This window comes from Balaenoptera musculus, chromosome 1 (genome assembly GCF_009873245.2).
Source record: "Balaenoptera musculus isolate JJ_BM4_2016_0621 chromosome 1, mBalMus1.pri.v3, whole genome shotgun sequence".
NCBI classification, from domain to species: Eukaryota; Metazoa; Chordata; class Mammalia; order Artiodactyla; family Balaenopteridae; genus Balaenoptera; species Balaenoptera musculus.
This window is the reverse complement of record NC_045785.1, coordinates 112,308,709-112,333,793: the sequence shown is the minus strand read 5'-3', so window position 1 is coordinate 112,333,793 and position 25,085 is coordinate 112,308,709. Positions and strand designations below refer to the sequence as shown.

The window sequence follows — 25,085 nt, the reverse complement described above, 5'->3', positions numbered from 1 at the left end:
TTTCCCCAGAACTTACCCTTTCCTCCTCTTGAATGCCAAGGGCTTTCCTTCTTTTAGGCTGGAATCCATTTGAATTGAGGTGGAGTTAGTACGTCTGAGTCTTAGCCAAACAGAATCCTAGATAAGGGGGAAAGATCATGACCCCACAACTCCCTCTTTCCTGTGAGTCTTGAGTCCCTGCTTCAGAAGCTTTTTCCTGAAAGGTTTCCATCTTTCTCCCATCACTCCTGGAATTCCTAGGTTGGCCGAGTCAGTGTATACGATTCCAAGAGGCAATCCGGGAAGACCAAGGAGACAAGCGTCAACTGGTGTTTGGCTGACGGCTATGACCTAGAGATCCTAGATGGGACCAGAGGCACCGTGGATGGGTAAGGAGCTGGGAGAGCACAGCAAAAGCAGAGCCAGGCGTCCTGGCCTGAGCCCCAAGGGGGTGTCATGTTGCCAAACACCGGAGCTTAAAAGCTGCCACACGCACCCCTGCGCCATCCCCCCACCAGTGTCTCCACCTATTCCATCCCAGGTGAACAGTGAGTGCTTTCGTTTCTCCAGGCCACGGAATGAATTATCCCGGGTCTCCAAAAAGAACATTTTCCTTCTATTCAAGAAGCTCTGCTCCTTCCGGTACCGCAGGGATCTACTTAGACTCTCCTATGGTGAGGCCAAGAGAGCTGCCCGTGACTACGAGATAGCCAAGAACTACTTCAAAAAAAGTCTGAAGGACATGGGCTACGGGAACTGGATAAGCAAACCCCAGGAGGAGAAGAATTTTTACCTCTGCCCAGTGTAGTGTGATCCGGTGACTGATGGGTCAGGGTGTTTCACACTGGGGTGAGAGAGAGGTCGTAGCATTCCTCATCGCATTGGTCAAGGGTTTTTGGTTTTTGGTTTCCTTTTTTTTTGTTTTGTTTTGTTTTGTTTTTTAAATGGAACCACAATTGGTAACACTGAGAACTTTGGGTTCCTGTTTTTCCTGCTTTCTTTGGGATTACTAGCCCAGGTCTAGCCATCCCCCTTCTCTTTTCCCAAGCAGAGGGGTAGAGACCTAAGGGCAGAGAGAAGGGGTTGTTCCTTCTTTGCTCCCACTTCCTCTTCCTTCTTCGTTTTTTCCTGTTTCCGTTCCCTCTGTGTTTGCTACACTGACCTCTTGTGGTCTCGATTAGGTTCCAGTCAACAGTGTGAATCATGCCAGGGACTGATGATTTTTCATTTGTGGATTCTGAGGCCCCTCTGCTTCCCCTCCTCCCCTTCTGAGATTCCTTCATGATCATTAAGTTTTACCTTTTCCTCCAAGAGGGTAAAGAGATGAACTTAAACAATTTGGTGAAACATTTGTAAGGGCAGGAGTTTAAAACGGCAGTCAGCTTGTTACCAGTGCCAAGCGTGATCAGAATCTGCAGATAATGCTCAGTGATCTTCGGATTGTGCACTTTAGCTGGCTTGGGAGGGGCCAAGAGGCAGGGAAGGCTGCTGCTTGGGAAGTGCATCCCTTCCCCAGGTGGCAGGGAAGGCTGGGACCAGCCGGACGGGGCTAAAGGAATTGCCCGAGCAATAGGGAAAGTCTGCCCTGCAGGGGTGACACAGACCACTTCCTGGGGAAGCAGACATATCTTGGCATGTTGCCAAGCTCCCAGCTGTCCCTCCTAAAGCATTGCTAGGAATTTGTCCTACCAATGGGGGAAGTAGCGCCATAGACCCCAACCAACTGGTAGGAAAAAAACCCAGGATAAATCCTAGAGGGTAAATCATCTCTGCTCAGATAATCAGGACCTAGCAGGAATAAGGGCAAAAAATCATGTTGGGTCAGATCACTGTTCCACCCAGCATGTTTCTTATGACAGTGACACCAAGGGAAGGTGACTAAATCATGGGTAAATTGGGAGTTTTAAAAAGAATGCCGTAAATGTTGATTCCTAACAGCTACAGATAACCTGTAATTGCACAGATTTAGAAGTCAGATGTCATTTTCCATTGATTAACCAAGTGCTTTTGTTTTGCCTGATAGCTTCAGAAGGTTGTTTGTGGGCGGGTCACAGACCTGAGGTCTCCCTGCCTGCTAGGGAATCTTTATAGGGTTGACATTCAACAGTAGTTCTAGGTGAAAGGGCAGGTTGTCCTAAAACTCTGAGATGGGACCCTTGGTCTACCCCTCAAGGTACTGTGGACTCTTGTCAGAGCCTTCGACTCTCTGTGGAGTCTGGCTCTGGGCCTAAGCCAGCCAGACATGCTCAAGGAAAGTACAGAGGCCCTGCCACCTCCAGGCCTGAGCCTCTTTCCTCTGGATGATTCCTCTATCATTATCTGTGAACATGCCGAGCCAGTGCCCTCAGATGATTTTCCATCCTCCCCCACACCCGCCAGCTACCGAGTAGTGAACCCCCTGTCTGTCCCACCTCTTCAGCAGTGGATACATCTGCATCCACACATTTATTCTTGTGGCTACCGTTCTCTCTGTACTTTTGACCAAAGTGAGAAAACGTAAGTCTTTAAATACATTAAGGATACCTTTGCAGAACACCAAAGTGTCCCAAGGAACTAGGAGGGAAACAGTGCCTGTCTTCTGGGGTGGAAGGGGCCTGCCCCTCAGTCCTGTGAATCTCCTGATGGCACACAAAATCAGTCCTGCCCCAGGAGGCAGCTCATCTCCCTGGTTCTTCAGGCTGGAGGGTATCACCTACTGATTGCTCGGCATGTTCGGCCCCTGTGGACCGTCTTGGGCATTGGAATCTCCTGCAGAGCTCAGACTCGGCTGCCTCTTCTTTAACCGGGAGCACGGGTGCTCTCAAAAGGTCAGAGCCCCTGCTTGCCCCAAGATCTTGTCTAGCGAACTTACAGTATTCAGTTTCTGCTGTAGGGAGAGAGCAAGGCTTCCCTGTACCCATGCATCTGCTGGAAACAAGCCTGTGTCAGGCCCTGCGCGGCCGCGCCCACCCCTGCCCCTCTGAGTCACATGGGACAGAGGCAGAACTCCCACCTAGAGTGTTCTCTTCACTTTTTCGTCCAATCTTTGTTTTTAGTAAGCAAGACCTTCTCCCCAGCTTTTTTTCTTTTCTTTTTAATGATCTTTGTAGTTGATTTGTCTGAACTGTGGCTATTGTGCATTCTTTGAATAATCACTTGTAAAAACTGTCACTGCTTCAAGCTATTTCCTTTACTCACGTTGAAGGGATTTTGCTGGTTTTTGGGGTCTTGGTAGTGACTCCAAGAGCAGAGTGGGGAAGAGCCCAAGCGTAGACTTGGGTGCCACGATGGGTGCAGTCAGTTTTATGATTCCACTTTTATGTGTCCCTTGGTAAAAGTGACTAACAATATACATTCCTCATAAATAAAAAAAAGAGAAGAATCTTAATTGTTAGAAAACCTCAAGTCTTGGTTTCTTGCGGGGTGAGAAAGTGGGGACAGAGGGAGCCGTGGTCCTGGGATTTCTGGCAACAGCACCAGCTGCATCTGACACAGAACCTGAGGAGAGGGTCTCCCTCAGCCAGCAGAGAGGAGCCATTTCCAAGGGCCTGCCTGGGAGGTGGGTTTGTGTCTGGTGTGTTGGAGTACATCAGACAACCTTTAATTACTTCCCCAGGTCCACAGCCCCCCTTCCCCATCAGTTCCGACCATCAAACATTTTGTCCCCAGAGACTTGCTGCACAAGATTTCAAGGCCCAGAGTAGGAAAGCGTCCCTTGAGACCACATCACAAATCACACATGCAACTCCAGCTCTCCTTGAGGGGTTTCTACAGCCTTCCACTCGCAGCTGTTTTGCCTGCAGGGAGGTGCAAGTTGCAGCCTGGACCAGAACTGGCTTGGCTGCAGTCTTAGGAGACAGGCCATTTGCTTTTTACTTCATAGATGGCATCCAGAATATTTCTCCATCTTGATTTCAAAGAGAATGCACCACTTTCCAGATTGCAGTTTAGTCCAGGATTTCTACAAGACTCTTCCTTGACCTTGTAAAAATACCATACCAGAGGACACAAAATATTTGACAGTGAGGCTTCCTAAGTCGCAATGAAACCTCCCTCTTCATCCACTATACAGATGGAACAACTGAGGCCAGGAGGGCCAGCGACATGTTTGGGGGGCACATTAAATAAGGGCCAGAACTCTGCATGGGTGTCGGTCACAGTCTGTTGAAATACAGTACCTGGTGAGCTGGACAGTTTTGACAGTGAAGGACAATGTCTCCGCCTACCATGAGGTTCCTGGAGCCTCGAGCATCTCTGTCCTCTCTGTTCTCAGGCATCTGGTCCCACCTGGAGGGAAATGTAGTATCCAGGCTTTGTGGAAAATGGACCGTTTCTTCCATACCTACAGTGAGTGCATGACGTAAGACTGTCCCCCTGCCACCCAGCTCTGGGTGGGCTGGGAAGCAAGGCTACCCCACGGGAGCACAAGAGGGGTTTTCTTCAGCTCAGCATTTCAGTTGCTGTTCACCCTACATTTCGTCTCAGGGGCCCATCATTTAATACTGCTTCCAGGATGTGGGCCTGGGTCAAACCCATGTTCCAGGAGCAGGAGTGCCTTCCACAGACAGCCCTGACTTCCCAGAGTGCAGGGGCTGTGAGAGGAGTCCCCGGCCATCCCTCCAGGAGACCAGGCCTCACCTCTGCCCTGTCCTCTAGGGCCCCTTCTTTACAAAGGGCCTCCCCAGGAGCTATTTCTGGGCTCTGTCTACTCTAGGCCCAGCCATTTGGCCCTATCTTTTCCATCTGATGAATGGACTTGTCAGGCCACAAATCACAATCATTGATTTTACCACTGATCTTTTCTTTGGATTCTTGCAATGTGTTTAACCTCTCATGAGTCCAGTTTCCCCAGTATTCTCCCTTCTTCCCTTATTCACCAACCCTGGCCCGAGAGGATTTCCCCACCCCCCAGCCCCCGTCCCCACCTCCGCCCCCCAGATGTAACAGAGAGATAAGACGTCTTTGGAAACAGCTTTCTTTATGAGAATCTTGAGTTCCTAATGAGTCTGGCCTGGAGTGGGCTAGGTCAGTGCAAATATTCCAGGAGCACAGACGGGGGCAGCCGAGGCCAGTGTGGGAGAGATGGGGGCACTGCAGGTGGGTGAGTGAGGTGTTCTAATGATTCCTAGACCGACAGTCCCTTAGGAACCATGTGACTGTCACACTGACCTCTGAGACCTGTTGGGATGAATACTGAAGGGTGGCTGCTTGTTCTCTGTCTAGTCTGGGTGGGCGACTGGCCAGCACCAGTTGGCTTGTGAGGGATGCTGTGACTCCAGCCCAACTCTGCCTACAAGCAGAGGGTGACGGCTGGAACTGAGCGGGGAGAGAATTCAGAGAAGACACTGAATGCCCCTCACTTCCCTCCCAAGGAGCTGTCCTCCTCCCTGCCTCAAAGGCCACAGAGAGCGTGGACTCTGGGATCAGTGTTGGGTTTCAGGTCCAGCACTACTCACCAGCTATCTCTTGGTCTCTCTGTGCCTCATTTTTCTTCTGTCAACAGGGGCCCCTTCCCTGCAGGACAGTGAGGGGTAAACAGTGTATCTGAAGCAACTGGCCCAGAGCAGGCCACTGTGCACAGCAGCTAATACTGGGATTGGGAGGAGAAGCAGAACAGGAGTCAAAGCCCCACATCCTCCCTGTTTCCTTAGAGGGAAATGACCTTGCCCTTTCTGCACAGATAGCCTTCCTCCACAGAAATGCCAGCTGGGGGCTGCCCGTGTCTTGTTTGCTTTTAAATCTACAATAACTTAGTACCAGCTGTTCCAGTTATTAGACACCTCACTGCCAGGAGACTGCCTTCCTCCTGCCGCAGTTCCGGCCGTCAGAAGCAGTCTCTCATACCCTCTTTTTCAAACAAAAAGTGGTTCTCAGATGGCCTGTGGCCTTCTCATCTCGGATGGAGATGATCCCAACTGTTTCCTCACTGCCCTCTCCCAAGCCCACCTTGCTTGGGTGCCAATCCAGTATGTCTCCCTCCCTCTTCAGATCTGGGGCCTTCAGTCCTGGCCTGGAGCTCAGTTGGGTACCCCATTCTCTCCAGAGATGCCCTGCCCCACCCCATGGAAGGGGCCAAGAGGCTTCCCTGACAACACCAAGAGAAGAGGACGGAGGACCCAAGAGTAGAAGAGACTGGTTCTCCAAAGCTTCCCAACGCCCTTGAGGGGTCAAAATCTGTACTGACACGTGGTAACACCTTGCCTGAGCCCTCTTTCCTCCACCCGTCCTCCCCTCCTCCCCACTGGCGTGGTCCCCTAGGGGCTGCACCCAGAGATGGAGGGAATGGTACTGCCCCAGGGACCCTGCCTGGTTAACCCCTTCCATCAATCCCTCCCATCCTTGCTGTAACCCTCGGCCAGCTGTCACCCCCATGTCACAGATGAGGATGAGCAAGTTGAGAGTTAAGTGCTTGCACAAGGTCAGCCAGCAAACAACCTCTGGGCCTCCACTTCCCCGTGTGTCGGGGGGGCCGTGGCGAGGAGTTGGACAAGCTGCTCTCCAGCAGCCCCTCTGGCACTGTCTGGTGACTTCCTTGGACAACAGCCAATTGCAGGAAGTACTGAAAGCAAGTCCAGCCACAGCAACAGCTGATGGGGCCGCCCTAGCAGCCTAGACCCTGGCGAGGAACACGGGAGAGCTGGGCAGGAGGGCCTCAGGCCAGCACCTACCCTTCAGAGGGAGGGTTCCTTTTCATTAGCTGTTTCAGGTTCCGGGATGTTTCCTCAGGGCTGAGTCCGAGGTGGGTCCAGCCATAATACAGGCAACTCTCCATTTGCTGTTCTAGAAGAAGGGAGTCTCCATGGTGCCGAGACACTCACCCCCCAGAAGAGATGTCTGCCAGCCCATTCCGGCAGGTGGGGAAATGCGCTGAGGCACATCTCTCACAGCTGCTGGCTTCACGTCCCAGTGGCGTTCCTCCACAGCCAGTACGAGACCAGATCACCTGGGGGCCTGGGCACACACCTGTGTCAGGAGGAGCCGATCCAGAAGGGAGGCCGGAGCCTGAGCTTAGCCCAGGAATGGAACGAACCTTTGCTGAAGAGGCTCCAGAGGGCAGCCCCCCTGTTAGGCTCACCCCAGCATTCCCTGTGTTGCTCCTCTCCGGCTCCAGCTCCCCCAGACCCCATCCCTGTTTCCGGGGGCTATCTGCTCCAGGGTATGGACGGGTCTGGAAGGAAGAGTGACATGACAAGGCAGGTGAGCCCATACCCGTCGACTCTGACCACCTCTCAGACTTGACATTCACGAAGCATCTACTCTACGCCAGGTAGAGCCCTGGGCTTTTCCACATACATCACTCCTGCCTCACAACAACCCCACGAAGAGGGCCTTACTATCCCCGATTTATAGATGAGGAAGCTGAGGCCTAGCCAGACTTGCTCAGGATGGCTGAGAGTAAGTGGCAGAGCGGGGACCAGAATTCAGACTGTGCGCCCTGTCCAGCGCTCTGTGCCTGTGCTGTCTCCCCACCTCCGAGGTGCCTGCAGAAGCAGGCGTCCAGCCAGGCCCCAGAGAATAGCACGGTGTGTCGGGCAGGCCCCTCAGGTGCGCTTGGCAGACGGACGCCTCTGTGACCCCGCTGGCCCAGCACTGAGGCCAGCCTGGGACCACAGATCAGAGCCAGTCACGTGGCGGGGGCCAGGGCAGGTGATCCCTGAAGAGGTCTGTTTCCTGGGCTAACAGGCAAGGTGGCCTCCAGCTGGCCCCTGGGAGCAGCGTCGGGATACACCCTCCAGGGACCCACAGGACAGGAAGCCGAAGGCTGGGCTCTGTGTACAGTCCGCTGTGCAGACCGGCAGTAGCAGACCTGTCCTTCCGAAGTTCTGCTTCAACCCTGCTCAGGTTTGGTTGGGCGGGGGAAGAGGAGGAGCCAGAGCAGGAGGGATGGAGCCAGGAACAGAAGTAGGGGGGCAGGAGCCATGCTGATGTGGCAGAGTTCTGGCCACTCACACCCTGCTGGGCTGGCCTCCACAGGCAGCCCTCTCCTGCCCGGCCTGCTCTGCTGCAGGCAAGAGGGCTGGGTCTGCTTAAAGCTAACGTCCTTAGTTTACTCATTCCAATGACCAGTGGGTTCAAATTGTGGCCGAGGAACAGCCTGTGAACTTGAACTCACACAGTTCAAGAATTTGGCCCTTAAGCTCCAAGCAGGTCACCCAAAGATTCAGAACTCCGAGGCTCCCCTAATACCCAGCCTTGCCCCCCCACACCCTGGCCTGAGCAAGAAAGGAAGTCTAGGGAGAATCTTCACTGGGAGAAGGGGACCTGGGCCTGAGCTCTGGGCCCCTTAGAAGCAAGGGGCTGTGGGACTGGGCTGGAAGCCTCGCTCAGGATGCCGACCTCAGCTCCAGGCTAACCTCTGGGCAGGAACCCCTGCCTGCCGTGAGGCCCACCCAGCTAGCTGCTGTCCACTTAAGCAGGGACAGACATCAGGTCACACCCAGGCCCCTCTCCCCTTGCTCCTCCCTTCTGAGCTGCCATTGTGTCAGGCCAGCCCAGCACAGAGTCGGAGCCCCTGTCTCGCCCCCGTGCTCCTCCCTTTTCCCATGACTTGGAGGCAGCCGATGGTTCTGTCCCCTTCTTGTCCCCTTCCCCATCACACTTTCCTCAGGGTGGAAGGCTCCAACCACTCCATCCTCCACTTCTCAGCCTTCATGCTCAACCAGCAGCACTAGTGCCTGGCTTGGCACAAGAGGAGGAGGAGAGCAGACAGAACACGGCGCAGCTGGTCCAGCCTCCAGGTGGGCGCTGGCGGGGGCGCGGGCTCCAGGTGAAGTGAAAAGATGGGTCTGTGGGGGCAGCGCCCCTCTTCCTGGTAGCTCACTCATCCCTCCTCGACCCAAAACTACTGTACAACAGAGGGGTGAAGGAGCATGGAGCTGGGGAGGGCCTCACTTGGAGCTGGGAGCCGAGTTGTCTGCGTGGAGGAAGGTGGCAGTGGTGTAGTTCTGGAAGAGAGGCTGCAGGAACATGCCGATGGTGCCAAAGACACAGACGAAGACAAAGATCCAAAGGAACAGACGGTCGATCACCATGGCGACATACTTCCAGTCCTCACTCACCTGGACAGAGGAGAGGAAGGAGACCCAGGTATCAATCACATGATACAGGAGGGGAGTGGATCAGGGAGAAGCAGCTTCCACCACACATCACTCCTCTCACTCCACGACCCCAGAGTGACCTTTGCAAAGCATGGCCCCAGTCTTGCCTGCTTAAAAGCCTCCAGTGGCCCCACTGCCTTCAGCAGCCACCCAAACTCCCAAGTCTAAAATCAAGACCCACCCATGACAAATATGAGCCAACCACCTATCTTCCAGCCTCTGACCCAGCCTTACCAAACTCCAGTCTGTCCTCTCAGGTCTCTGTGCCTTTGGGTTTCCTTTTGGTCTAGAATTCCAGTCCTCCTTATCTCTACCTGTGAACTCCTACAAATCCTTCAAAGCCTAAATCAAATGTCACCTCTTCTATGAAGGCTTCCCTGATCCCCCTGATGAGAATGAACCACTGTTTCCTCTGGGTTCCCTCAGCACTGTGTACACGTCTCTATCACGGTATTTTTACTGCACTGTATTGTCATTTCAATTTGTATGCCTGTCCCCTCCTTCCTCCCCGCCCGCCTCCCGCCACTTAAGCTATGAGCTCCTAAACTACAGGGACCCGATTTGATTCATCTTTGTAATCCCAGCATCTCAAACACAGGGTTCCGGTAAACGGGTGTTGAATTAGTGAATGAATGGCTGCCTCTGCAGGCCTCACTCCTTATATGACTGCCTGGGGAGCCCCATCCAACAGCCCCAGAGGGTGAGGACTAGATCTCAGGTGTAAACAAACCCGTCCAGAAGAAAATAACCTCTGTGGGTTTGGGAGCCAGTCACAGGGCCTGCAGGAGGCCTGGCCTCCACTCAGAGCTGCTCCACTCCGGCCTGAGTCTGGACCTTTGTACACGTGTTCATCTGTAGCCCAGCCAGCCGGGGGGATGGGAAGAGGCACTGTGCACCTTCCTTTAGTCAGCAGCTGAATAATGACTCATTCGTGTCACCCTTGTGCCTCCTATGTACCTGGCACCATGCTAGGCACTGGGGATGTGACTGAGAGCAAGACAAACACATCCTGCAGTTTACACTCTACTGAGGGAGATGGACACAAAATTAGTAAAAATGAAATAATTACACATTGGTGGGTGCTTATATGGAAACAAAGGATAGAGAAATGGAGGGGGAGATATAATTCAGGGTGTGATCTGGGGAGGCCTCTTTGAGGAGGTGACACCTTAAGCTAAGATCTGATAAGTGAGAAGGAGCCAGCTGAAACAATCAGAAACAATCAGACAAACCCAAACCGAGGGATCTTCGATTGGTCTGTACCCTTCAAAAATGTTTATGCCATGAAAGACAAAGCTGAGGAACAGTTCCAGATTGAAGGAAACTAAAGAGACGGAACAACTAAGTGGAATTCAAGATCCTGGATTGAAGTGGGGGAGATGCTACAAAGGACATTACTGAGACAACTGAAAAAATGTTAGTATGGACTTTATATCAGATAAAGGTATTGTATTGATGCTAAATGTCCTGAATTTCATCACTGAGCCTGGGTTATGCAAGATAATATCTCTGTTCTTAGGAGAGAAAAGCTGAGGTATTTGGGATAAAGGATCACTATGTCCACAACTTACCCTCAAACAGTAGTGCAAAAATTAATAATAGTAATAATAATTTTTAAAAGGAAAAAAAGAAGGGCATTCCAAACAGAGGGACCAATATGTGCAAAGGTCCTGAGTCAGGAAAGAGCTTAGCTGGCTTAGAACAGTTGAGCAGATAAGCCAGTGACCTGAGCAGGGGAGAGATGGCACAAAGTGAGCAGGAGACATTGTGTGTTTGGATGGAGAAGCACAAGAACTGAATCAGGGAGACCATTAGGAGTCTCTGCCCTGGTCCAGGCAAGAGCTGATAGAGGCCTACAGCCAGGGAGGCAGCATGGAGATGGTGAATAAAGAAGGAAGCTGAAAATCACTTTGGAGGTTGGTTCCATAGGACAGGACTTCTGATGATTTGGATGGTGGGGGACGTAAGAAAGAGAGGAGTCAAGGATGACTGCAGGTTTTTGGTCTAAACCATTGGGTGGATGGTGATGTCATTTACTAAAAGATGGGGAGATTGGAGGAGGAGCAAGTTGGTGGTGGGGATGTAGATTAAGCACTCAGTTTTGGACATGTTAAGTTTGAGATGCCTGTGAAGCATCCAAGTAGGTCATTGCATCCTCATCACCTAACTCAGTAAATGCACATTACATGAGTGGACTGCAGTGGGGGAGGCGGAGGCAGTGACGCAGCCGGTCAACCCCCTGCATGCACCACCGGCATCTCCCACTTGGCCTCAGCCACCTCTGAGGCTCCCGCCCCAGTTCCTCATGACTTGGTCCCTCTCTTCTTCCTTCAGGACCATAACTTGCTCCTTAGCTCAAGCCTCAGCTCCTGCCCTCCCAGGGAATAGAAACACCAGGCTCTGAAGCATCCCCCCCACCAAAAAAAAAAACCGGTAGTGCAGGAGCCCACCCTTCCTCATCCCCCAAGCCGGAATGGCTGCAATCCAGTGGAAACATGGCCAGTCACCAGAGCAACAGCTGAGCCACAGCCTGCAACCAGCCAGGTACCCAAAGACTGATTGCCAGATGGGGCCAGCCACAGCCCAAAGTGGGGGGAAGTCAACCCACCATCTTCCCCCCCATCCCCTGGCTCAGTGTTCCCCTTCTGGGAGTCACTGCAGAAAGATCCCAGTGTGCAGAAAGCTCAGGGTGGGTCTTAAAAACCCTCGCCTCCACCTGCCCCCACCTCCATAAATATTTCACAAGGGCATCCCCTGAGGACCCAGAAGAGCAGGAAAAGGATATTGCTTTGGGACTCTTTGCTCTTCCCAGCAGCTGGTGGAACCTCTTAACCACCCCCACCCCTCCCATACACACTTTCTACTGCCCTCAATTTTGCCCCCCGACGCGGGGCACACAAAGGACTCATCTCCATTTGTGCTAAGAGCTGCAGGTTAACAACATGGGCTCGGGAGTACAAGCGGCAGAGAGGGTGTCTGGGGTCAGAGCCACGGGCCAGCTGCAAACCCAGAAGGGCCTCCTCCACTTCCTGGCCACCCTCCCAACACTAACGACACTCACGATGCCCCAGCTGAGGCATTTTGCTCTGGATACTAGTCCTCAGGAAGCCGCAAGGTCATCCTGTACCAACTGCAGCTTAGGCGGTGCCGCCTCCCGGAAGTCAGAGAAGAGGCCACGCCAGCGCCCAGGCCCACAGGCCCCGGCCGGACTCTCACTGCCCACATCCTGCACTCCCGTTAGCTCCTCGGTGTCTGTCTGCGCAGGTACCGAGGGCCCTGCAGCCCGCATCCCACGCCCGAGTCCCCGCGCCTCACTCACGCTCTGGTCGTCGTCCTCGCTCCGCATGTGGTCCGCGATGAAGCGCACGCCGTCCACCGCCTCCCGGAGGCCGCAGCCACACGGCCCCCCAGAGCGCCCGGGGCCGGCTGCCGGCGCCGGCTCCGAGCCGAAGGCCCCAGCCAAGCCCTGGACAGACGCGTGGTTGACGAAGCACGTGCAGGAGTCTGCCCCCAGGGCTTCGCGGAAGAAGAGGGCGCCGGCTCCCTCCCGCCCGCGCTGGCGCCGCCGCAGGCGCAGGCGTTGGCGGGCGCAGCGGTGGCGCGGCTGCTGCATGAAGAGCAGCGTGGGCAGCTTCTCCAGGAAGATGACCTTGACCCAGGGAGCCATGGTGTGCGTGGTGGGTGAGCGGTGGTGCACGTTGAGCACGCACACGCTGGTGACGATGGAGAAGGTGACTAGCACCATGGTGAACATGAGGTACTTGCCTACAAGCGGCACATCGAGGGAGGTGGGCGGCACGATCTTGGAGATGAGCAGCAGGAAGACGGTGAGCGCCAGCAGCACGGAGATGCACAGCGTCATCTTCTCGCCGCAGTCAGATGGCAGGTAGAAGACAAGGATGGCTAGTGAGGTGATAAGCACGCAGGGGATGATGAGATTGATGGTGTAGAAGAGTGGCTTGCGGCGGATGATGAAGTCGTACGTGATGTCCACGTAAGTGGAGTCGTCCGGGTTCTCGTTGCGCCGGCCCGGCAGCGCAACAATGTCCCACTCGCCACTGGGCGTGAAGTCGTCCAGGCTGGCCACGTCACTCTTGAGCACCAGGTCAATCTCGGTGCGGTCGTAGGTCCACGAGCGGAACTTCATGGTGCAGTTCTGCTGGTCAAATGGGAAGTGCTTTACTTCGATCTTGCATGCACTCTTGTAGATGGCAGGTGGCAGCCAGAAGATGCTGCCATCATAGGAGACCACGGCATTGGAATAGAAGGACACCTCGTACATGCCGTCAGCACTGCCAAGGGATGAGCGCAGTCAGCCCTGGCCTAAGCATTCCTCCACCCCACCCATCAACCCAGCCCTGAGTGGGAAGAGAGGAAAGCCAAAGGGATATATGGGAAGAGGGTAACCATCCAGGGGTACAGGGAGGAGGAGCAGGAATTGAGCAAGAAGGGGATCTGGGTGGGTTGGTGAGGAGAAGAGGTGTCCTGGTCAGAAGACCTCAGAGACAGAAGAGGGTGATGAAGAAGGGAGGCACATCTGCCACTTGTCATGCATTCTGTAAGCTGGTTGCTCCACATGAAGGTGGAGAAGTTAGGGGAGCCAGGGAGGCCAGAGTGAGGAGCCCCAACCAATGGACAGGGACAGGGGCAGGTGGGAGGAGGAGACGGTCCCTAGTGGCTATGGACTAGTGGCTTTGGGTCTTCGAGATAAGAGGGATTATTGCAGGAGAGGGGCTGGAACCTGGAGGAGAAACTGGGATCTCCAAGTTCGTTGACCCTCCCCAATCCTCCTGGAAAGCCTATTCTTGAATCAGTTTAGGCACTGGGGGTTGTCAATACTCGTTTTTATGCCACTGCAGCTCCAAACACTGGGAGTCCTAATTGGCTGAGAGGGAGCTGGCCATGGCCCAAGTTACCTTGGCTGTCCACATTATACCTCACTGGTTTGGGTCTGTCTGTCTGGGTAGTGACTTGTCTTTGCCAATGAAAAGTCCCTCTGTCCCCCAGCATGAGCTAATTTACTTTCGCCAAGACCTGAGTACTCCCATGGTCTCCTCCAGCCTTCCCATCCCTCCAGGGTCACCTACTTGTTGTATAGGACCACATCTGGGAGCCAGATGTGTTTGGAAGGGAGCCGAACTTTCTTCATGTTGTCAAATTCCTCAGGCTTCCAGGTGAGGCGATAATCCTCCCACTCCTGGGAAAGGGAGAGAGGGAGGCAGCACCAACCTCTGCCCTGGGAGGGGCTCAAGGTCAAGGACAGGGACAAGAGGAGGTCTATCTGGCTTGAGGAAGTTTTGAAAAGTCATTGCATCCCCACAGTGACTTCTCTGCCCAGCAAAAGTGTCTTCTCATTTAATTTGCATAGCCAAGCCAAGATATTAGAATTTACGTTTTACAAATGAGAAAATGGATCTTGCAGAGTTTAACATATTCAAAGTTACAGAGCTGTGAGTAGAAGAACCAAAATTCAAATCCAGTTATTTAGGACTCCAAAGTCTATAAATTTCTGCCTCTCTTGAGGACATTAAAGAGGGAAAAGCACATGCCCCCCAGGGGTGTGGACAGGAAGAGTGCTAACCTGGGTCAGCCAGACGTTGGTGGTCATGATCTGCTCCCGCTCATGCTGCAGGGAAGAAGAGAAGCTGCTGAGAAGTGCCCCACCCCCACCCCTCAAGCCTGTGGTCTCACTACACCACCCAGGTTCCTTCCCCCACCTCCCCAAGCCTTGGGAACTCCAGAAGAATAAGCACAAACACATTCTGGCTATGCTGACTTCAGCAGCTGGGCAGAGAGTTTGGGACCTTCACTCACCACACTGATGAGCTGGGCCAGTGATACCATGAGCTGTACCGTCACCAGCTCAGAGCCATTGGTGGCCGGGCGGATAAGCTTATTGTAGCGGGAGGGATCCAGGAGATGCTCCACCAGCCGCTCCTCTGTGTCTGTACCACAGACTCCTGGGTAGTGTGGGTGGAGGGCAAGAGGTAAGTACATAGGCAAGGAGGTCCCACCCAGGATCCCACTCTCCCTAGGCAAGTGGTACAACCTAGGCCCAAACAGGAGGCTGTAGCTTCCCACAGCCCCATCCTTAAGGATATAGCAAAATGCTTAGGTTACCCCATGGAGGCCCCTCATAGAGAAGTCCCTCTCTGAGATCACTGACCAAGGAGCCCAGACAGCCCTCCACAGTCCCCCACTAAGAACCCATTCTGCAAGGATTAGTGGAGACCCTGCTCTTCCTGCAAGGTCTCAGAGGGTGGTTTCAAAATAATTGAAATTTCTGTCTCCATGGCTTCCCCTAGAAGATACCTACAATTCAAGGAAGGATCTGGAGGGTGGTGAAAGGGGAACAGTTATTCATGTCCCACCATACAGCCTTTCTCCTCAGTCAGTGCCCATCTATGTGTGCAAGTAACATTATGTGCCTCTACATGTGACTGACTGTGACCCCCTCCCCCCAAAGGTACTGGGTTGGAGTAGAATAGTTGGGCTGCCTGAGCTCTGGGTCAGGGCATATATTTAGTCCCAAGTTGCGCACCTACGGGAGCCCACCTCTCATGAGATTGTAGGCAGGTATGGAAAGCTCATTTAGTTGTATATTCCCTTTGTACCTGCCCCACCACACACTCTATCTCCTTCTGCAACCCTGCACGAATGCACCCCACCCCCTCAGAGATTCCTGCCTGGCCCTCCGCCTGGCAGAGCTTCTTCCCTTCCGAGTCTCCTGTCCACCCTACAAGAGAGTTGAGAAGTTGCTTCTTTCCCCCTCCTGCCTTGCCACTTTGGAGTGAGCAAAATCAGGGGTCCAATATGAGGGGCAGAAAATGATGGAGAGCCAAGGGAGGGTACTGAACCAGGTAGATTTTCTTGAGATAATGTTTCACAAGAAGTCAAATGGCATCTCAGCTGCAATCAGACTCTCCCCTTCCTTCCACCCCAGATAGCCTGGGGAGATCCCCTCCCTCCTTCCTGTCTGTGCCCACACCCTCTCCACCACCCCTGCCCAGGTTGCCCTCTCTTCCCAGCATCACTTCGGGTATGTCCTCCTCCCAGTTCAGTCTCCCAGGTACTCCCTGCGGTGCCAGGGGTCTCTCCCCTAACCCCTAACAGACTCCCCGCCTTAGGGATCCCTCCCGTACACCTTCGAGACTGAGTGAGAATGAGCGCGGCGACTTGTCCTTACCTGAGCACAGCCCGAGGAGGCCAAAGCTGAGGAGCAGCGCCATGGGGCCCGAGCGCCAGGCCATGCCTCTGGCATAGCTCGCCGGCTCGCCTAGAGCTGCCGAAGCGCGCCGCAGGCCGGAGGGCCGCGGGCGGGGCGCTGTCCGTGGTGCTGAAGCCGCTCCCGCACCGCCCGCGACCAGCTGGCGCTGAGCCCAGGTTGTGCTCGCAGCCTTTGGTGCTGCAGTGCCGACCGCCACGGCGGTTCCCAGGGCTCAAAGAGCTGGTTGCGAGAAGGAACCAGCTTCTCCTTTATCCCGGTCTGAGCAGGAGGAGGCTTTTCCGGCTGCTCTTCCAGGGAATACAATTGGTACGGTGAGGGGGAGGAGTCTCCGCCCCGGAGGCGGAAGCGCAAGAGCTCAGAATAAAAGGGGTCCCTGGGTTGGGTATTCTTCTGCTGGTCCTGCTTAGTTAGGGTGTGCGTGAGGCGGAAGAAGGGCGGCTCATCGGACAGTGGAGGAGTTCTGAAGCCCCTGCGTTGGGACAGGACCCCGGAGGGGTCTGAAAAGGCTCCGGAAGAAAGCGCGAGTAAGACAGATAGGTCAGGACCCACTAAGCACTGGGGACCGAGGGCCAGAATGAGGGCGTGGGAGTCGGAAGGAGTTTCTGGAGTTCCCACCTTCTTTCTTTTCTCTTACCAAGCCCAAATGATCCTGCTTCCAGGGAAGGCTGAGGATGCAGCCAAGAAAATGCATTTTAGGCCCTTAGAGAAAGGGACAGGGGGCTGTAGGTTTGCTATTTTAAGAAAGCAAACAGTTTTGGAGTCTGGAAACAGGATCCCCTCACCTGTTTCCTTCTCTACCAACGTAGAAGGCCAAGCTTCCTGCCCTCCCCCAGGGGATCTGCGGTGGGGACATGTGGACATCTCCTGAAAAGAAGGTGACCTTCAAGAGTGGAAAGGTAAATGGCCCTTATCAATTAGTCTTTGTCACCCACATTCCCTTCCTCTCCAGTCTTTGGCTTCTGTGTGACAGGGGGGATCAGAGGATGATTTCACAGAGGCCAGCCCAAGAATGAAGCTAACACAAAGGAAAGCAAAGATGAGACAGAGACAGAGAGAGGTGTCAAAACTCAATGACATCTTTGATCTTGAAAGCCCTGAACTTTTAACTTCTGAGCCAATAAATGTTTCCCTTTTTTCTTAGGGGGATTTTTGTCATTTTCAACCAAAAGATTCCTGACTAAAGCAGCCTTATCATACATCAAGGCGCTGTCTTATTCCATCTCTGCCCACTTCTTCAACCTCCTCTGGGCCACTACCCCCAGCCCCACACTCCTCTTGGCAATGTCTTTAAGATCCTCCCAACCTCCACACTTCAGGGCCTTTTAAACATGCAGTTTCCTTGATTCTTTTATCACCCATTTCCCCTCAACCACTTTCTACTTTAGTTTGTACACGTGGCAGAAACGTCAGTTCCTCAAGGAAGCAATGCCTGACCAAAGATTAGGTCAGGTGCCCTGCTACATGTTTCCAGAGGATGATCAATGAGTAAATAAATCAATCTAAGGTGGTGGCTGTCTATCCTGCTAGATCATGAACCAGCACAGTGTCTGGCGTATTGTGAGGGCTCAGCAAATAAGGCAAAGGGCTGGTATAGTACTGAAATCTTTTAACATGTAGAGGAAAATTCCTCTCTAAAAGCTCAGCCAAAAGCAATTTATTTACATGTACTTACTTCCTGGAATTGAGGAGGGAAAGCAAGACAAGTATCAGCAAAGGGCTGGAGAGGATGTGGGATGACTACAGGCCCCATAATGCACATGGAAGTGGCCATAAAGCTGCACGACAAGCTCCAGGGCATGTGCATGTGTAAACATGTAATCATCTCTTAAGAATTCCAGAAATCTTGGAACCAACAAAAGATGTAGAGAATAAAAGCCTTAAGGAAAATGGAAGGAATGTGTATAGTCACTCCACTTGGCAAAAGGGTCCAAGATGGGAAGAAGACACCCCCTTCAGTAATTCAGATCAACGTTTGTTGGGTATCTACTGTATGGGTGTTGAAGCAGTGATCAAAAAGACCTAGTCCCAGCTATTAAGGAGATCACAATTTGGTGGCAAAGACTTGTTACACCATACGGTGGCTGCTCTAGTAGAGTATAAACAAGGTGCTTTGGAAGCACAGAGGAGAAAGAGGTTCATAATGCCTGAGAGCCTGGAGGGGATGGAGATGAAAATTGAGATTGGAAAGATGAGAAAGCCAATAAGACAAAGGTGGCTAAAAGGCATTCAAACTCCTAAAAGAGAGAGACAGGGAGCTTTACATGTAGATAGTACTTAGTACTTTCATCTTTTGGTGGAAGCTGGGTGATTGAAGAAGGCTGTGAAAGTCTTCTCTTATGAAAATCTCTCTCTGGAGTGGTTGCTTGTCTCTGTATTGATAGACTGGAAAGTCCTTTGCTTGCCTGAAGCCCTTGGTCACTCCCTGATGCTCCTCTCAGGTCAGTCAGGGCAGCCTGTTCACCTTGACCCCTACCTTTTCTTTTCAAATTCCCCAGCTTTTATTTCAAGTTTAATTCCAGCCTGGCAGGGAGTGAGTCCTCCGAGCACAACCACTCAGTGGCCGAGGAGAACTGGAACACCCTTCCTCACTCCCTCATGTCTCCCATACACACCCCTTCCATATCCACCAGGGAGGGAGGACGGGTCCAGAACCATGCAGGGTGATGGATTCATAAAGGAGTATCAGCCTTCTGGCAAAATAGTGACCAGGCAAGGTTTTGGTGGGACACTCCCAGTGCCTCTGATGGTAAGGAACATTTTCTCTTGAAAGGCATTACAATGTTATTTTCCTTTAAGATATTTTAAATTTAAAAACTTACTACCAGACTAATACATATCCATAAAGAGCAATTAGAAAACACAAGTTAGCAAAACACAAACTAGATTCATAATCTTACCTCCTAGCAAAAAAATCGCTGTTAGCATTTCATATATATACAGTATATCTCCACATTTATCTATGTGTACTTAGATATAATATACATGCAAAAAGTATGTAAATTATAAGTGTACAGTGAGATAAATTTTCACAACATGAACACAGCCATGTAACTCCCACCTAGATTTAAAAAAAAAGAGAACGTTACCAATATCCAGAAGCCCCCCACTATGTTCCCTCCAGGCATTATTCCCTCCTCTTGGAAAATAACATCATTGGGGGGGGGGAGGGATGAATGGGGAGTGACTGCCTAAGAGGTACTGCTTGAAGTTCTGGAACTAGAGAGAGGTAATGGTTACCCAACTTTGTGAATGTATTGCATGCCACGGAATTGCACACTTTAAAATGGTTGAAATGATAATTTTATGTTATGGGTATTTTCCCACACTTAAAAAAAAATGACCCAAAAAAAGTAAACTCTATTCTGACTTCTAATAGCATAGATCAACTTTGCCTGCTGAATTTTATATAAATGGAATCATAATCTTTTGTGGGTTTTCTTTTTTTTCCCAACATTATGTTAGTAAGAATCAAGGGCATTGTTGAATGTAGTTGTAGTTCATTCATCTTCACTGCTGTAGACTATTCCACTGTATAAATATACCATTGTTTATCCATTCCGCCGCTGATAGAAATTTGGGTTGTTTTCTCTTTTGGACTATTAAAAATAATACCGCTATGAACATTCTTGTTCATGTTTTTGGTGTACAAATGTATGTATTTTCATTTACTTTTTTAAAAGGAGCACACTGTAAAATAGCTCTGTAACCTTCCTTTTTCATTTACTATTTCTGAAACATCTCTCTATACCAATAATTATTCTTTGATAACTATATTAACAGCTGCATAGTATTCCATTGTAGGTAAATGTTTGCACATACCTTTAATAGTTTCCAAGTGAAATTGCTGAGTCAAAGGTTTTTTTAGTTTTTTGATTATTTAATCATTTATTGCTAAATTGACCTCCAGAAGGATTGATACTATTAGGGTTACCCCGGGGCCCCAGGCTAAAGCGCCCATGACCAACACCTCTACGATCTTGCCTGTGCTGAGCCCCTTCCTTGTCCTCTTCCCCTCTTCTCCTAAGTCATTCCTCCTTTGTCTTAGGCATTTCTGCCCAACCTCCTTCTACTTTAGGGCCAGTTCTTTAAAAACATTCCCCCATTTCCATCTAAGTAACTTCTACTTTCACATTCTTTCTTGGGAGTTAATCCTGACTACTAGCACCCTTCAAGGCTAGTAGTCCTCCTTCATCCCTGTTATTGCATTTGTCACATTGTATTACAGTTGATTACATCTGGCTCCACTCCATCCATTACCACCTGCTCCTAAGAGCAGGGGTAAGAAATACAACAAAAATGATAACATGAGTAGCAGCTGTCATGTGAGGAGCCAAGAATCAAGCCAGGCTGTCCCCACAGGGACTGAGCTTACTTGTCTCTGCATCCCCAGTGTTTATTACAGTATCTGGCAAAGAGCAAGTGCTCAGGACACGTTTGTTGCGTCAGTGACAGAATGCTGTGCTTCTGGGAGCAACTCAAAGGAGAAGCCTGCTCACTCTGCCCAAAACAAGTGCATCTGTTCACTCTGATAAGACATGACTTTTTGGAGAAGAAAAAAAAAATCTCTGTAATTCATTTTCCATAGAGCAGCCAGAGTGATTTTTTTTTTTTTTTTTTTTTTTTTTTTTTTGCCTTGTGGGATCTTAGTTCCCCCGCCAGGGATCGAACCTGGGCCCACGGCAGTGAAAGCACCAAGTCCCAATCACTGGACCACCAGGGAATTCCCCAGAGCGATCTTTTAATATTTTAAATCAGATCATGCCACTCCCTGCTTAAAATCTTTCAATGGTTTCCCGCTGTACTTTGAATAAAACCCAACAACTTACTGTGGTCTCTATTCTTCACTGGCCTCATCTCCTACCCCTCTTTCTCTTCTTTCATGAGACTCAAGCTATGCTGATCCTCTATTTTTTAAAAAATGAGCTCTTACTGTGTGCACTGGACTGAGCACTTTTCATGTGTTATCTCACGTAATCCTCCCAACAAACATATGAGGTAGGGTGGTTTCCATGTTAGAGATGCTGAAAGTGAAGCATGACAGGCTAACTAACTTGCCCAAGGTCACACCACTAGCAGCTGGCAGAGCTGGGGTTCAAAGCCCATGCTCTCAGCCGGTATATCATGAGCTTCCTGCTTCTAGACCACGCCACCTTTGTTCTCACTCAGGGTCTTGGAGGTTGGCTCTCCCTGATGGAATGCTCTTTGCCAGTTCCTCCCAGGCCTGCCTTCTCGTCATCAGATCTCAGCTCAAACCCCACCTCCCTAGGGAGAACTCCCCTGACTACTGGACTTAAACTAACCCCCAGTCATTCTCTCCCACATGACCCTACTTTAATTCCTTGCCTCTACTTACCAGTCTGATATTCCTCTGGTTATTTTATTCATAACTCCTTGAACTTAGAATGTAAGTGCCAAGGGAGCTGGGATACTGTTTGTCTACTGCTGTATATTCATACCTCCACCAGTGTCTGACACATGACAAACTCCATAAATGTTTACTGAATGGTGAGTACCTCTTGACTTTGTGGCAGTTAACAGTAATCATAGCAGTTGCAGGGTTTAGCATTTGCTGAGCAATGTACTATGTGCCCAGCACTGTAAGATGTGTTAATCATCTTACATATCCCATTTCATCTACACTGGCACAATGACCCACGCTGCAAGTCAGAGTGTCATACCCGTTTTACAGATAAGGAAACTGCATTTCACAGAAATTAAATAACTTGCCCAGGGTCACAGAGCTTCCAAATCAGAGAAGCTCAAATCTAAGCCCAGTTCTGTCTGACTCCCCAGTCTATGCTCTTTCTACTCAGCTGTGCTGCCCCCTTTATGGTCTAATTCAAAGAAGAGCTGTAGCTGACTCTCTCGTTAACACCTATGGCTCTGCCTCTCTCCCAAACTCAGAACCCACACCCTACTGCATGTCCGGGAGATTGTCCACGTCGCCCTCCCTCCACACACTCAATGTGTTTGTAACTCTCCACCTTTCCCACAAAGTTTAGCTCTCCTTTGAGAAGTCTTACCCTCTGTTAGCACTACTACCATTAGTTACCCAGGCATCTAGAGCCTCTCAAAATTCTAGTGACTTTTTGATCATCCTGCATCTTAAAATAAAGCCCAAGTTCCTAAACATGGGTTTGAATATCTGCCAAGACTTAACCCCTGCCTAGCTTACCTTCATCACTCTCTCTTCCTCACCCTAGACACAGGCCTACTTTCTGTTCCTCCAGCTTGTCATAGTCCTACCTCAGTACCTTTGCACATGCCACCCCTTCTGCCTCAGACAGTGTCCAGTCTCTCCTCCCTTAGGTAATTCTACTTACCCTTCAGAATTTAGCATATCACTTGTTCAGGGAGGCCTTCCCAGATCTCTAGTCTTGTTCTTTGAGGCACTTAACCATAACTGCAATTAAGTGGATGGATGTGTAACAAACAACTCATGAAGTATCTGACTTTCTCCCAGCCTGAATACATGGAAAAGGTGAAGACTGGGTCTGTCTCGCTCAGTGCTGCATTCCCAGTGCATCACGTGTCACAGATGCTCAGTACATATTTGTTCTTCTCTAATGAGTTTGCTTTGTCAACTCCACCTTTATCATGTCTGTTTCCCCCAATAGAATGTAAGCTCCGAGGGCAGGGATTTTTTTGTTTTATTCACTCCTGTTCCCCTAGCACACAAGTGTTCATTAAATTAATATATCCATAACTTCCTTTCCATTTCTAATGCCCCTGCCCTACACATCTCAGCAGAACACCAGGTATGACTCCCCACTAGGCTTCTAGATGCCAGAGGACTCTCCCAGCCAGAGAGCTGAAATGCTGAACACACCAGCAGAGGAAGCGACTGAGCTCATCCCAGTGACCACGACTTGAGTTTCCTCCTTGGGGGCCTTAGAGTCTGTGCAACATTGTGAGACTGTCTCATCATGTTGTTTTCTTGTAATTAAAACTCTTTATAAAATATGGAATTCAGGATCTTCCAAATGGCTGCATTTGTGGTTTTCTTGGGTAAGGGCTAGAGTCAGTGGACATGTGAAAACTTCTTGAGAAAGCATCAGAGGAAAGCAGAGATGGGTAAGGCATGGACTTTGGAGACATGCCCAGGAACTCTCCTTACTAGCTGTAAATCCTTGGGCAGTCACTCCTTTTCCCCTCTTGTAAAACAGGGATAGAAATGCTTCCCTTGCAATGTTGCTGGCTGGGGTGGGGGTGGGGGGGCGCGTGGGGACAGGGTGGGGGGGTTTAGAAATATTTGCAGGATACCCTGACTCAGGAAGTGCTCAGTAAACAGGAATTCTTTTCTTTTTAAATTGATGTTAATTTATTTACAATACTGTGTTAGTTTTGGGTATACAGCAGAGTGATTCAGATATATATCAATATATATATCTTTTTCAGATTATTTTCTATTATAGGTTATTACAAGATACTGAATATAGTTCAATTAACGGGAATTCTTACCACAGCCTTTTATGCCCCCAACTTGCACATTGAGACACAGAGGTGACATGTAGCTAACTGTTCAGCCTTCTCAAAGGAGATAAATAGCCCCAGGAGGACCAGGAACACATCTCAATCATCTTTGAATACCCAGAGCCCAGCTTAGCCAAAGAAGGCCTTTATCAGCCGCCACTGACAATATAAATGAATAGCCCAGCACAAAGAACCGAGGTGCACAGTCAGCTTCCAACAAAGGCTAACTCATTTCAGTCCAAGTGAAAGGAGAAGGTGGCAATCCGGCCAGCTTCTCAAGCGCCGAGTTGGCTCGGTAGATTCCATCAGGCCCTACCACGGGCTAACACCAGCCCTTGGCAGAGGAACCTCAGCCAGCTTTGTCCTTTGTGATAGTGCCACCTAGCGAGGCCCCGGAGGCACTGCCACCTACTCCTGGCAATGCCAGGACCACTGCGACAAGGTGTTAGCCGGTGAGACTTGGGACTGGGATTGTGGTCTCCTTTCATCTTATTGCTTGGTTAATGGTTTAGACTAGTGCTGCTCTCCTTTCAAGACCCGGCAGAGGAAGCCCGTGTCGTCCCTCCCCACCTGCCTCGCCCAGACTCAAGGAATCTGATAAGCGCGAAGAGTGAGCTATCGTCTACCCGTCGTACATTAATTGACCACCAATCCCTTCGTGATCTCCTCGCATCCAATCCTTGGGAGCAGGCAAAGCAAGCATTATTATCCTCATCAAAGTCATCGTACAGATGAGGAAACTGAGAGAAGGTGGTTAATCCAAGTGCACGGAATGTCCGATAACCCAAGCCTCCTGTAACCGGGTCCCTGGTTCCTTCCCCAATCACACGCCCCTCATTTCAGTGTGTCCCCAAGGGGGCAAAGCGTCAGGGACCCTGCGCCAAGGACAGGCGTGTGAGCGCAGGATAAATACGGTATAGCGGCGTCCGCAGCTCTCCCACTTTCTGTTCTGCCCACCAAGCGCCCGGCACGTTCACAGCGGCTCAGGGCGGGGGAAGAGGGGCCCAGAGCAGGAAACAGGGTCCCGCGCGGGTAGCCCCTGGGAGCACGCGGCGCCGGGTCACGTGAGAGGGGAGAGGCGGCGAGGGCCGTCGGTCGCACGCACGTACGCCGTACGTAAACACGCACTGAGGCGCTGAAAGCTGCGAGCCCGAAGCCCCCAGTCACATGTGGAGGGTGGCAGTGGAGAACAAGGGGGCGGGAAGGAGAGAGGTGTCACGTGAGGGAGGTCAGAGCAGCGAGGTCACGTGAGGGGGGACGGAGGCGGGGCCGCCGAGGAGGAGGAGGAGGGGCGCGCGGCTTCCGGCGGCTGGGGGGGGCCGGAGAGC

At 51.3% G+C, this 25,085-nt stretch overlaps 2 protein-coding genes across 10 annotated transcripts in view; one reads left to right on the top strand and one right to left on the bottom strand.

Annotated features, from left to right (window-relative positions):
- ADAR (adenosine deaminase RNA specific) overlaps positions 1-3,352 on the top strand; it is a 36,379-nt gene extending 33,027 nt beyond the window's left edge. For all 9 annotated transcript variants that reach the window (XM_036853891.1, XM_036853870.1, XM_036853884.1 and 6 more), the window contains 2 exons: positions 241-368; positions 550-3,352. In XM_036853891.1, coding sequence (XP_036709786.1) covers positions 241-368; positions 550-787 — 366 coding nt within the window. In that variant the 3' untranslated portion in view covers positions 788-3,352. The remainder of the gene's footprint in view (positions 1-240; positions 369-549) is intronic.
- A 3,887-nt stretch (positions 3,353-7,239) lies between these two features.
- CHRNB2 (cholinergic receptor nicotinic beta 2 subunit) lies at positions 7,240-16,556 on the bottom strand. Its single transcript, XM_036824643.1, has 6 exons — positions 16,243-16,556; positions 14,871-15,016; positions 14,638-14,682; positions 14,144-14,253; positions 12,376-13,348; positions 7,240-9,017 (listed from the first exon to the last, which is right to left on the bottom strand). The coding sequence occupies exons 1-6, from the start codon at positions 16,304-16,306 to the stop codon at positions 8,847-8,849; spliced, it is 1,509 nt and encodes a 502-aa protein (XP_036680538.1). The 5' UTR covers positions 16,307-16,556; the 3' UTR covers positions 7,240-8,846.
- Positions 16,557-25,085: the final 8,529 nt, after the last annotated feature.

What these genes read in the sequence shown, in the direction of transcription:
- CHRNB2 (XM_036824643.1), bottom strand. Translation starts at nt 16,306, where the DNA reads ATGGCCTGGCGCTCGGGCCCCATGGCGCTGCTCCTCAGCTTTGGCCTC. An exon ending in CCTCCTCGGGCTGTGCTCAG is followed by an intron (nt 15,017 to 16,242) that starts GTAAGGACAAGT and finishes CACACTACCCAG; the next exon opens with GAGTCTGTGGTACAGACACA. An exon ending in GCGAGGACGACGACCAGAGC is followed by an intron (nt 9,018 to 12,375) that starts GTGAGTGAGGCG and finishes TCCTCTGTCCAG; the next exon opens with GTGAGTGAGGACTGGAAGTA.